This window comes from Rhinatrema bivittatum, chromosome 2 (assembly GCF_901001135.1).
Source record: "Rhinatrema bivittatum chromosome 2, aRhiBiv1.1, whole genome shotgun sequence".
Lineage (NCBI taxonomy): Eukaryota > Metazoa > Chordata > Amphibia > Gymnophiona > Rhinatrematidae > Rhinatrema > Rhinatrema bivittatum.
In genome coordinates this window covers 599,804,359-599,818,440 of record NC_042616.1, presented here as the reverse complement: position 1 = coordinate 599,818,440, position 14,082 = coordinate 599,804,359, and the positions used below count along the sequence as shown (strand labels likewise).

Sequence of the window (14,082 nt, the reverse complement as noted above, 5' to 3'; positions counted from 1 at the left end):
CAGTGGCTTTCTTCTGTCATTTATCTTCTGTCATTTATCTTTCTGTCATTCTTTCTCTCTCTTCAACATCTCCTGGGAGCAGTGTCTCCAAATGGGTTTATTTTGCACATACCTCAACAGCAATGAGCCTCATTCGTTAGCCAGGGTAAATTGGGAATGATCTCAATCTCTCAAAGTTACCGCTAATGCCCTGCTTAATAATTGCATTCTGCAAAAGACAGCATCCTTCTGAAGTTCATAGGATATAACATGTATGGGCAACATATTTTATTTCTTTATTTAAAAGATTTTCTACCCACAGGCGAGGTACAATATAACATGCATAAAATAAATAAAACACAAATAAGCCAATAAAGCAATATACATAAAATCTTGATGATTGACATAACAAGATGTGCTTGGAAATTCTTCTTAATCAGGCCTGTGATGTCCAATATAATTGAGATTATTTCTGCATCTTTTTGCCACATTTTCTTGGTCTCTGATTGCATTTCCTACTAATTAAAGATCTTCACTTTTTTCCTTGTTCTGGTGTCCTGTGAGAACTTTCCAGGAAAGGGGACTGGATAAAGGACCAGAGGAACCCACTCGTTATTCTCTTACTCCTGGGTGGAGTTCCCCTGAAAGGAGGCACCCCACTTTTGTGACTATCCTGGGACTGGATATGGGGGTGAGTGTCCTACAACAACTGCTGTTCAGGTTGAAGCATCAGGTTGCCCATAGTACTCCTTGGACTAACCAACCACAGCAAGAAGAGCAGTGATCATGTCAGTCATGCCAATATCTTGCAGACTGTTCATTTACACAGCAATATGAAACCTCTGTGCCTTTCACATTGTAATGTGTAGAGCCACTTTTGAAAAAGCCTCTGTGATGTATTAATGTTTTGTTTGAGAAATATTTATGGTGTGAATATGTGTATAAGAATTCCAGAAAAAAGTGCATGTTAGCTATGTTTTGGTTTGGCAAAGAAAAATTTAATTTAATGTATTCATCCTCAAAATCACATTGGTACAGTTTTATAGTGTTATCTCCTATATGAAGCTTTTATTTTTCAAGCTTTCTGTTTGCAGTTAGCTGAGTCCTTTAATGAGCACATTAGTAAGTTAATACCTGATCCGAGGCAGCTGTTAAATTTTGGGGCGACAGCAAGCAGTCATTAAATAGCTTATGGAACATGCATACTATGCTTGTACTGCCCTCGGCACTCAGTTTCTAGCTTGAGTCCCTAGATAGTCAGTTAAACTTTTTTTCCCAGCTTCAGAACCAAGGGAACTCGGTTCTTGAATACCAAAGAACATGTATTGGAATGATGACCAGTTCAATATTTACTGTGAAAGGGAAAGAACTGTGAAAGGGAAAGAAGAATAGCCATACTGATGACAGCAGAGCTTGGTTCAGTTGTTATAAGTCTCTGGAAGTTCAGTAGTCAGAGGGAGACAAATGCAGCTGATCTAGATGCTGTGTATATTAGTGGATAGTTGAATAAGTGAAAAAGTGATGCTTCTAGGAGCCTGGAGTAGGATTCAGGATGAGCTGTGAGCCTGAAGAGACTTTTCTCAAACTGAAATCCCTCCAGGTAGGGAACAGTCTCAGACTGCTTTTGGTTAAGGGACCAATAAGAAGAAGAGAGAGACACAGAGAGAAAGAGAGAAGGAGAGAGAGAGAGAGAGAGAGAAACAGGAACAGATCCATAGGAAGTTCAGAAACATTCAAACAGCAACCAACAATAGCCTGTCAAGAAAAGGAGTTTTATACCCTGCAGAAACTCTAAGCTAAGCAATATCACAACAAGGCGCAGGGTGGAGACAGAACAATACTTTTTACTTTGTACATGCTAACACCTCAATTGTATATAATGTTACTTCATTTCTATGATCGAATATACTAATTGTAGTATGCTCACACTATTTTTATAGACTAATGTATGTGTTAAGCCTTCATCACATACCATGCTTTATTTAGCATGTACAAGAAGGCCTTAATGTGCACATATGTGTAATCCCTGGATGGGATGGATCCTTTACTTGGCACTCAGGAGCACACAGAAAGAAAACGTAGAGATGGACCCTTTCTGGACAACTCCTCTTAATCTCTATTCAACTCCTTCTCCCTACTGGATAGCTTTAATCTGAGGCCAAACATTTCAATGTATGGGGACAAACAACACCTCTTATATCCTGCTTCTTTGCAATTTAGCCCAGTTTCTGTCTTTAAGCCCAGCCTTTGAAAGGGCTACGCGTGTTAATTTCGGGGGTTGCATGCATGGCCAGGTCTTGTGCATGCCGCGCGCATTTTACAAAGGACCTCGCTACATCTATTTATTTATTTATTTAGCAAATTTTTTTTATACCGGTATTCGAGGGTACATCATATCGGTTTACATGTAACTGAAGAAAGTACAAAAAACAGGGAGAGGGAGAGGGGAACAGCGAGAAAGGTAGAGAGCAAATATACAAGGGGGCGGGGGGTGGGCAAAAAAAGGACAGGTAGGTTACCTAAAGGAAACAATAACTTGCATGATAATCAAATATAGCATGGGACAAAGGAACATGCGTAACCCCTGTTACATGCCAAAGTGCTGGGCCCAAAGAAAGGGGTGGGCCAGCGGCGTGGTCTGGGCAGGGAGGGGTGAGGCGGGGGCTGGGATAGTGCCATTCGATGCTGTCCCGGGGAAGTGTGCACCGGCAGCTGCCCAGCGCATGCACATTACTTCTGCTCCGGAGGAGCAGGAAGTAGCAAAATAAAACATTTGGGAATAGTTAGGGTAGATTTAGGGGGTGGGGAGGAGAGGGGAAGAGGGAGGAAGGATAGGGGTAGGGGTAGGAAATTTCCCTCCTAGTCCACTCTTTAACTGGAGCAGACTGGGAGAGAACTTTTAAGGAGTGGACTGAGAGGGAGCTTGGGGAGGCCCGATCGCACTGTCATGCATATTTTTCTAAAAGTCCACCCCCCCCCACCCCCTGCGTGCGGAGCAGGCCACCTGCCCATACATGCGCGTGTGGACAGGAAAATCCGGCAGGCATGTACACGTGGGGCCCGCATTTTATAACGTGCATGCGCCGACGCACGCATGTTATAAAATAGCCGTGTCCGTGTGCAGGCGATGGGAACCGGTCACAAATGGACATGCACGTGCTCCTTTTAAAACTGATCCCTCAGTGTATAGCAGCAATATTTGTACAGTCTCAGCATCCAATAAACACACAGCAGAGGAACTGTGGTTTCCAACTTCTTTACTGATAATCTGGTTAGATGGTTGAATAATATTTACACTTCTCGCATTCCAATGATTAGCAGCAGTAAATAATAAGACAGCAGACAGATAGAATAAACTTGTGACGCCACTTCTTGGTAAAGTTTCTACTTCTTGTGGAAGCTCTGTTTTTATACAAAATTCCTCCTTGTATCCAATTCCTTAAATTCCTCTGATAATGCAGATTAAAGTTATTTTAATCTTCCTTTTCTTCCCCAATTTATTCTCTGGTATCTTCCCAAAGGAGGTGGTTAGAATATACCTACAGCCCCAATATTTAATCAGAACTCAGTCCCAGATTTAATGCTCTTCCAGAAATCCTCTTTAAATACGTTAACTCCTTATGCAGCACCTGGAGGGTACTTCACTCTCCCTTTTATTTTTCTGAATTCTTTCCACTCCTTAGACAGTGCCGGGTGGGCATTTCTCACACCCTTAAGTAACTTTCCCCATTAGCATCAACATTCTTGTTACCTTTATGTTGTATGTTCCTTGTTTCCTCTAGCAGTGCACCTTACTGGGATCCCTTTCTTTATATGGTCTTGGTAACTCCTCTATATCTTTCTGAAAGAAAGACTCTCTCTCCAATAGGCTTAGGATGCTGACTCCAGGTACCTTGGGTTATCAGCTCCAAGTGGACAAAAATATTAGAGGAATCCAAAAAAGGAGAAAAATTAAGCAAGATTCAGGAAGGGTAGAAAAACTTCTGTGACTCACAACAGAAGAGTTAGTTCAAAGCAGTTAATGCAAAAATATTCTTCTGCTGCATCAGGTCACCGTCACTGTGCATACTCATTAGGAGATATATCAAGCAGGTCTTCCTTACTCCACATCCAGCCTCGAATACAGGGACGTCCCAATTCACTGTAACAAGGGCATGGGCTCTCATAGGGAAATCTCAAAAATTGGCTTAAAAGAGTCCAAACAATTTGTAAAGGCAGATAGATGAGTCAACAGGAGGCCGACCCCTAAATGGGAACTTCCTTTATTCCTTTCCCATAAATTAGAAGGAAATATTAGGAGACAGAGAACTCCTACTTCAAGAAAATCCAAACTAAAATCCACAAGGCTAGCAGGTGCTGTGGGATGATAAGCAGCCAGGAAACACCATCTGCATGTTCCCACATGGGGGAGCACAACCCAAACCTCTCTCACTTATTGCTACACAACCTCCCCAGCATAATGGTACACTCCTTTTAGATAGGGAAACCAAGGGTTCCCTACATAGGTTTATTGCATAGGCCCCTATATCATGTAGAATAAATATATTATCATAGATATTTTTATACCAAATATAGAATTCAATTAAAAAAAACAGCAAAAAAATCTATATTTGAGAATATTAAATGAATTTTCATCGAAACATGCAATTTGACGGCAGATAAAGACAGCAAAGCTCATCTGCAATAATCGCAGAGCCTACCCAAGGCATTAAGAAAACTTCCAAGAAGCACTACATCTTTTTCTTTCTTTGATTTAAAACATTTAAGTTTTACTTAGCTCTGTAAGAAATGCCGTGAAAATTGAATGAAATTGTGCAGCAGACCATCACCGGCCAGTCAGAAGCAATTGACATCACAGTGTCAGCTGCTTTCACTGCGGTTGATAACACCACTAAGACGCTCTGCCAACCAGCACAGACTGAAACAGCTATATTAGTAAATGTAACATCTCTTTAAACAAATGCCATTCATTTACTGCATAAATGGAATTTACTCGCAGGAAGGGAGAAGTTTCCACAAACACATATATCCAAGTATATATACGTATATACAGACAGCGAGAGAAAGAGAGAGGTACACACAGATACCACTTTATGGTTTTATCTAAATCTTGTGGCCCTTCTATGCCTCATGAGTTATGGTTTGTGGGTTTCGTGGACCCTTGGCCTGAGATGAGAGTTGTTACTGCTTGTGGGGAGGAGTCTCACAGGCCCACACCGTTGGGAGGCAAGGTCAGGTACGGCTGGAGTTCTGGGAGAGAATTTGTGGGGAGGCCCGAGGAGCGGGTGAGAGACACAGCAGAGAGGGACCCCACAGTAAGCAGGTTGGAGTGAAGAACAGTACCTGGGTGGAGACCTCCGAGAGGTGGCGCTAGGCAAGCCCAAGGAGCGGGAAGCATGAGGCAGGAAGAGTAGGAGGTATACTGCAGAGGCAACCCCGAGGGGCAGAGCTGCGTAGTGAAGAAGGTACTGCTGCAATGATGTAGGCTAACCTGCGGAGCGGGGAAGCCCAAGTCTGATCCCCAGGTAATGACGTAGGCAAGCTCGGACAGACTCTGGAGTAGAACGTAGGCACCGCCCCAAGGAGTGGGGAAGCACAGACAGTCTCTGATGTGGAACGTAGGCATTGCCCTGATGAATGGGGAAGCAGAGACAGTCTCTGCTGTAGAACATAGGCACTGCCCCGAGGAGCGGGGAAGTGAGGAGGTAGGTCTCCCAAGTGGTGAAGGCGTTCCCGGAGACAACTCCAAGGAGCGGGGAGCTGGCGAGTAGGACTCCTGAGAGGCACAGGGCTAGCCTGAGGAGCGGGGGAAGCCAGGAGACTGGGTCTCCGGAGATGGCACACACAAGCCCCTGAGGAGCGGGTACCTGAGCCAGGGTCCAGAGTCCAAGAAGGGTCCGGTACAATCGCCACAGGTCCGAGGAGACAGGAGCTAGTAGAGTAGCGATGGAACTCGTTGCCAAGTCGGCTAGTAGGGGGCGAAGGCGATGCTTAAGAACCCTGACCGAGTGATGTCATCATTCAGGGATGCCCCTGAAGTTCCTGCCGTAGCAACTTCAAAAGAGGGCCTGGTGGTGCGCGCGTGCGCCTAGGAAGGCCCAGAGTCGGCATGGATGGCAGCGGCGTCCCAGCCGCCACAAGGAACCAGGAGATACGTGGCGATGGAGGCTGGCCCCAGCCACGAGCAGACCCGGAGAGGGAAGCAGGATGTAAGCAGACACGGTTGCAGCCGTCTGCGACTGACGGTCATAACTTCATGTAGTCTACTCTAGAACATTGTTTCCCAACCTTTTTCGATTCTGCTTCATATAGACATCCTGAATCGGATGTGTGAGACCCACTGAAGAATTGTGGCAGAATCACTGCTATTTGTTCAGGCATGTCAATTATGTTTTGTGTTCATCATTTTCTACTGTGAATGTCTAAAACTTAAATGCTTTTGGTTTCTTGGAGTCATATTTCATGCTAATTTGTCGTGTTGGCCCCAAACCAAATCTGGCATAAGACGTGCTTATTTCAGGCTTCATGTCCTACCCAGGTTGAAACCTTAGCCCTGCAGATTTCTGGGCAGTTCTACAAGCTCTTGTTCATACTAAACTTGATTATTGTTGTAATGCCACCCCCGTGTGCCTGTCCTGCACGGGTGGGGCCATAAAATAATTTGTAGACTCTTTGGGGAAGGGACCCTGGTTAGCTCTTCTTTGTGCCTCTTTCCCCAGGGTGTGGATCCTTTTGGTTGTGGGGGGGAAGGCTTTATTTTCAGGGCCCTGTGCAGGGTTGACTTCCTCCCTACTGAAATTTCCCTGGGAGAGGGGTAATCTCTTCACTGTGTGCTCTGTGCCAAAAACCATGCAGGATGCTCTGGGTTAGTGTCTAAAATAAAACTTTACTGTTCAGAAGTTAGGTGAATAATGGCACAATAAATATGAATCCAGCACCACAGACTTTCTTTCTTTGGTTTCAGTCTTTATCCACTGTCTGTGCACAAATCTTTTCAACAGGCAAGGAACCCATCCACCCTACTAAGTTAGGTAAACTGGTGGTCCCAGTGGGCAGGGTAACCCTAAGATGGTTGGTCAAAGATGGCCAAAATCCTGTCCATGCACAGAGAGTAAATCCTGTCTCTCCACAGGGGGTGAAGGCTCTGGATGGGTTTCTTCCAATGGGGATCCTACACTTGGGAGTATAAAGGAAACAAGACCAGGAAAAAAACATGGAGTCCAGGCAAAACCCTATAAGAGTTTTAGATCTAATATGAGCCAAAGCTTCAAATGCTACTGGACTGTCTCTGTCATGACTGATATGTATACTGAGGATGGTGCTCAGATCAACAATGAACTTTTGAAATCTCTTTCACCTACATAGACTCTGAGAGATGATAAATATCCTGTTATCAGTACAAAATGATGATTCCACCTGGTGAAATATGGAGAGCAAAGGAAATTTCTAGTTAAACTGTGAAAAACAAAATCATAATGTGATGAGGAGCTCAGAACCAAGCCCTACCCATCACATCAGGAGTCTGAGACAGAATAAAACAGCACCTTTTTTTCCATCAAAATTTGAATTTGATGGATGCTTTAGAAACGAACTATAAAGTCTTTTCCTGTGTATTAATCTCTGCATGTGGAGATGTATGCTGGTTTACAGGCTTTCCACTCTGACCCTGCATTTATATTCTCGTGAAGACTTACCCTGCGAGTTACTGTGGGGTCCCGTTGAGCTTTGGATATTAAGTGTCCAAGAAGCGTGTTGGTCCTAAGGAAGCGCAGGCGGATGTTCGTTGCCTTGGTAAATTCTCTGAGAACCGGTGAGAACATAAAGTTTTGTGCTCCTGGGCGGCCATTCACTAAGGACACCACAATCTATTAAAAAGAGCAAAAGGCAAACAGCATATTATTGGTAAAACAAAAGATTCTGCAATTACTGTCAATAGGGCAGCAGGCTGAACTCTCCCTGAAAATCTGATGTGTGAATGCATGAAGCTGTGTGGATGAAAGTATCAGTTCATGAAGCTGCCATTTTTTTTCCATCCAGCTCACATAGTGTCAGAATTCCTGCAGACTGTTACAAGTTACTACTGCCCACCCTGAACCATACCTGAATGGTTCAAACCTTGAGACCTCTCCATTTCTAATGCTGTTTCCTCTGAAAAGGCTCAGGTTTCCTACAAGCAGCCCTGCCTTATGAAAGTAATAAGTTATTTTAAGTAAAGTCGATTTGCAGTAGACTAGCTCTTCTCAGAAAATTAGTGGATAGGCAGGTAATCTCCCTATGTGATAGCCTAATAAACTGTTGTAACATACTTCTAGGAACTAGGGCAGAGAAATGTTGAATCATCATTGTGACATGAAAAGACTGACAATAGAGTGCTGTCTCTTTAAGAGCTGGGGGGAGGGGGGAAGGAGATTCAAAATTGGAATGTATTGAGCATGTGCAACAGATCACTGCTAAAGTCTGAACAGAGTTTCTGCCCTGCTCTGAACTAATAAATATTATCTGTGCTGATTAAGGTGAGCAGCCCTCTATAATTGTATTCATGTGTAATGTATTTATGTTAGTTAACATTGTTTTCAGATGTATTGAAGTTGTTTTTTACTTTACCTAAAGAGATTCAAAAATTGGATTGTATTGAGCATGTGCAACATACAGATCACTGCTACAGTCTGAACAGAGTTTCTGCCCTGCTCTGAACTAATAAATATTATCTGTGCTGATTAAGGTTCTCTTTTCTGGAACCCTTCTGTGGACTACTTGGGAGTAATTGAACTGTGCCCTGTCAGGATTTGAAGCTTTTCTTTCAGATAGAGGCTGCTGTATTGTGGATTTGACAGTTGAAGCAAAGAGCAGTACTGACGCCATCTTCAGCTCTAAATTCAAATGGACACACAGTAGGGTACAATCTGGGACTTTGCTTGTTTAGAGACTGCTTAAGGTCGGGTGCTATTATCACATGCTGATTCTGGTTGAAATACTTAACATGAGTTTATGACAAAGTTAGTTTTCTCTTGTACTATATACATGTGTTTATATGAAAAATGCAGATGCTTAGGAAGTGAACAGATTTATTTCAGTCATTCATCCCAGTAAAGATAAAACTGTTACTCACTAAAAAGCGTGTGGATTCATTTCTGATACTGGGCTGGGAATCAAAGTGCAGGTTTCAGACACAAGGAGTCATAAAGAAATTTGAACTTCAAGGGTTACACTGTGAATCATCCAGAATCACAGGCAAGAGGCTTTCATTAGATCAAACATGCATTTGAGGGTGAAGAAGGGGGAGAAAGAAGCCCTTCACAGCAAACACAATTCTGACACATTTGACGACCATGGAATGGAAGTCACAAGTAACTTTTTTAGTGCAATAATAACTGCTCCTGAAGAGTACAAGGAAGATGGAACACTGTTCCATGCAGTTGAGAAGGCTCTAAGACTGATAGTGTTGAAACTAAACTCATGAAAGTACAAGAATTGCTGGGTGTTATCCCAGCTCTTTGTGATCATGGAGATTTAGAACAAAAGAGGAAGAGATGGATAGAATTAGAATATATCTCACAAACTGAGATTGCTGAGGTTATTGCAGGAATAAAAACTACCTCATCTGCTTTAGATCCATGCCCCTTTACTTTTATTAAGGTGACAAGTCGCTGCCCTGTGCGAACAATTACTGTGCTGCCCTGCACCCCCCCACCCCTTTCCCCCGATTCATTCAGTCTTTGTCCCAGGTCGGTCAAATAAAGCCCAGCTCCCTCCAGAAATCTATATTTTTAAAAACTGACACCCATCCACTCTCCACAGAACCCCTGGTCAAGGGAAAGGTATGACATACCCTAGGGAAACCTTACAGCCTTGCACACACACACACCATCCCCTACACCAGGGGTGGGCAATTAATTTTCCCATGGGGCCGCATGAGAAATTGGGATGGTTTTAGAGGGCCGGACTAATATAATTAACTCAGTTCTCAATAGCCCTACTTATGAAAAGACAGCAGTTTACCACCAATGCATGTCCTCTGAGAAAACACAACAAATAAGACCGATACAAACGCTTACATGCTAGCAAAATATCTCATCTCGGTAACAGACACAGAACCGACCTAACATACTCCCAGGATCTGTAGTAATGCACATAAACTAATCCACACACAGTTACACCTGTATTATGGAATACACTCAAACAAGAGCAACCCTATCTATGAAAAGACAACACTACAAATATTAAATCAGGTCCTAAAAACCAATACACCTCTTATTAGGAAAGCAGAACTAGCAAGCACTATAGATCCCCACACAGAAATAATTGTAAAACTATACTAATAAGCAGAATAAATGTTTCAAAACAGCTATGAACAGAATAACATCCAACAATTAAAAACTCATAAAAACTATTAAACATTCTCCAAACACCAATAAAATATTTCAAAAAAGCAGACATCACACAATTAAAATGGCAGTCAAGAAAAATAAACTTAAAGCCACCTTTACTTACCCCCTCCAGCAGCTCTCCTACTCCCCTTCCCTGCAGGCCGTGGCACACACCAGAAGCAGCAGTAGAAGCTAAGCTCTATACTTATGGTCCTCTTCCTTAGTGCCTATGTCTCTCACACACACACCATACCAGTCATGCCCCCATGACCAGTTTCTGTCTCTCACACACCAATCATCTCCCAAACAGTCTTTGGCACACACACACCAGTCACCTTCCTGAACAGTTTCTCTCATGCCATACACACACACACACACACACACAGGCTTCCCACTCCCGTGTTCTACTTACATATATGGTCTTCTCACTCTCATAATCACTTTCTCTGTCTCTCTCTCTCTCTCACACACACACACACACACACACTCACTCACCAGTCTCTCACTCCCATGCTTGTTCTCTCCACATGCATAGGCTTCTCATTCCCATAATCACTTTCTTTCTCTCTCTCACACACACACACCAGTCTCTCACTCCCATGTTCTCTTTCAGATATACAGGCTTCTCCCTCCCATGATGTGTCTCACACACACCCAGGTTTCTCACTCCCATGCTCACTCTTCACATGCACAGGCTTCTCATTCCCATAATCACTTTATTTCTCTCTCTCTCTCTCTCTCTCACACACACACACACACACACACACACACCAGTCACCTGATCTCACTCATGCATATACACACACACAGGCTTCCCACTCCCAAGTTCTCTTTCAGATATACAGGCTTCTCCCTTCCATGCTGTATCTCACACACACCCAGGTTTCTCACTCTCATGCTCACTCTCTTCACATGCACAGGCTTCTCATTCCCATAATCACTTTCTCTCTGTTACACACACACCAGTCTCTCTCATTTCCATGCTCACTCTCCACGTGCACAGGCTTCTCATTCCCTGAATCACATTCACACACACCAGTCTTTTTCTCTCACACACACAGTCACCTTACCAAGCAGTCTCTCTCTCTCATGCATGCACACTCACTCAGGTTTCTCACTCCCACAACTCCAGGCTTCTTACGCTCATGCTTTCCCACATACCCAGACTTCTCACTTCCATGCTTTTTCTCTCTCACACACACACACATCAGTCACCTCCCTGACTAATGTCTCACACTCTCACATACACATCAGTCATCTCCCTGAGCAATCACTTTCATTGTCTCTCACATACACACACACATCAGCTCTCTGACCAGTCAATCACACACAGGCTGGCTGGCTGCTTCTCACTCTCTCTCTTACTCACTTCCTTTCTCCCCCCCCCCCCCCCTCCCGAGCACAAATGGGAGCTGCAGCAGCCCCCGCAGGCCAAGAAAGAAGAATCCCATCGGCCGCGGGAGGCTCATGCTGCTGACTCCTTTCTCGATTACCGGCTGCTTCAATTGCTCGGGGACCGACGCTGCAGCCGACGCGGCACAGCTCTTTCTCCTTCCCGCACACTGCTCCGTGTATCACTTCCTGTTCCGGGTCACGGGAGGGGGGGGGTGCAGGCGCGGGAAGAAGAAAAGGCCAGCCGCGGGTGCCACAGCTTCTAACACCGCTGCCGTTACCACTGGGCTTGAACGTGCTGACAGCCCAGCAGCAGCGGTCGGTCCCAGTGACATAGTGAGGGCAAAGGGCCGTTGGCGCCATTTTGTTTACTGGCAGCCGACGGCCCACGCCCAGGAGATCATTTCCGGACCGCTCCTGGACCCCAGCTGGACCACCAGGGACGTTTGGCAGGTCTTGGGGGGGGTCAGGAGGGTGGGGGGTTGCAGTAAATTAAGTCGGCAGGTCTTGGGGGGGTCAGGAGGGTGGGGGGTTGCAGTAAATTAAGTCGGCAGGTCTTGGGGGAGTCAGGAGGGTGGGGGGGTTTGTTAGATTTTTTTTTTTTTTTTTTTTTTAATATTCGCTCCATAAGACGCACATACATTTTCCCCCCACTTTTGGGGGGAAAAAAGTGCGTCTTATGCAGCGAAAAATACGGTATGTAGGAAAGAAACTCGAGCGAAGGCACGCTGTCCAATTGGCCGGTGCTGGGCAAGCCTTGCCCAGCACCGGCCAATCGGGCAGCGTGCCTTCGCTCGAGTCACTCCCTCCCCCCCACCGGACGCTGTAAAAAAAAAAAAAACAGTTCATTCTCCGGCGAGAGAGCGGAGAATGAACTGCTGCCTTCCCTCTGCAAGGGAAGGCAGCGTGCCTCATTCCCCGTCTGCTCTCAGCAGTGGGCGGGCCGGTCACAGACCGTAGGCGGGCCGGATTCAGCCCGCGGGCCGCCCCTTGCCCAGGTCTGCCCTACACCGTCTATAGCCACACAAAAGGTCCAATTTTTAATGGCCTGTGCGCGTAAAACACAGGGGTTACATGCGTGGCCGGGCTTTCGCTCACTGCGTGCATTTTAAAAGAGCCGAGCCTTGGCAGAGGGGCGGTCTTGTTGGGGCGGGGCTAGAGGCGCCCGGAATAGCGACCATGTGCCCCAGCTCCTTTGCAGGAGCAAAAAGTAAGTTTAAAAATGGGGGGGACCTAGGATAGGGATAGGGGGTGGGTGGGAAGGGGAAGGGGAAGGGGGCTAGGGTAGGGGGTAGGGAACTGGGGAAGTCCAACGATGCGTCACCATGTGAATTAGCAAAATTCTACCCCCCACCCTTGCGCGCACCGGGTAGCGTGCATAAATGGACACGAGTGCGTATTTTTTTAAAAATCTACTCCAAAGTGTAATTATGCCTGTCTAACAAATTTTACGTGAAAAAGAACAATCACAAGTACAGTCTTCTGAAGCAAAATATGTATTATATTTACATAAAATGCTGTGGTGCCAACCAGAAAACTCAGCAAAAAAGCACTTAATATTACGATTCTGCTCAAGGTCGGCCCGTGAGCAGCCTCTCACCTCCTTGCTGCCTGTCCCCGAAGCCGTCTCCGCGGTTATTTATTTATTTATTTATTTAGTGATTTTTATATACCGCGGCACGTAAAAAGATACATCACCTCGGTTTATAATAAACAATAAATTAGCAACAGGCTTTACAGACAACAGGCTTTACAGACAGTAAACAATAAAAACAGCAACAGGCTTTACATAAATAACGGATTTCAGGGGTACATAATATAACTCATTTTAACTATTAAGAACAAATGCATAATTTGTATGCATTTGTTCTTAATAGGAGATCGCCCTCATGCTTATCCTGCATGGCGGGCCTTGCCGCCGTGCTTCCATGTGGCCCGGAGGCTGCTGCCATTCCCTTCGTGGTCTGGAGGCCGCCACCATTTCTGCCACTGCCCGCAGCGTGAAGCCGCCGCCGCTTCCTCTTCTGTGCAGCCTGGAGGCTGCAGTCACTGCTATCTTCGCGGCTAGGCTGCCGCCGAAGCTCCTCCACTCCATGACAAGGAGGCCACCAACAACTTCTTCTTCTTGCGGCTGGTAGGCCTCCCTGGAGCTCCTCTTCGCAGCCCGGAGGCCACCGACGCCGTCTCCTCCCCTGTGTGGAGAGTGTCCAAGTCCAGACTTTCTCCTCCACGGCAGGGAGCCGCTAATGCTTCGGGCCTGCTCCTGCTCCGCAGTATGGCTGCTGTCCTTGGTCCTGCCTCCTTAGGCACGGGGCCGTGCCTCTTCTCAGGATTTAAAGGGCCA

The 14,082-nt window shown here is 45.5% G+C and overlaps 1 protein-coding gene across 1 annotated transcript in view; it reads right to left on the bottom strand.

The window, feature by feature from the left end:
• The window catches only part of LAMA3 (laminin subunit alpha 3), a 469,061-nt gene that overhangs the window by 322,483 nt on the left and 132,496 nt on the right, over window positions 1–14,082 (bottom strand). Inside the window, 1 exon segment of the mRNA XM_029591143.1 lies at window positions 7,674–7,844. Coding sequence (XP_029447003.1) covers window positions 7,674–7,844 — 171 coding nt within the window.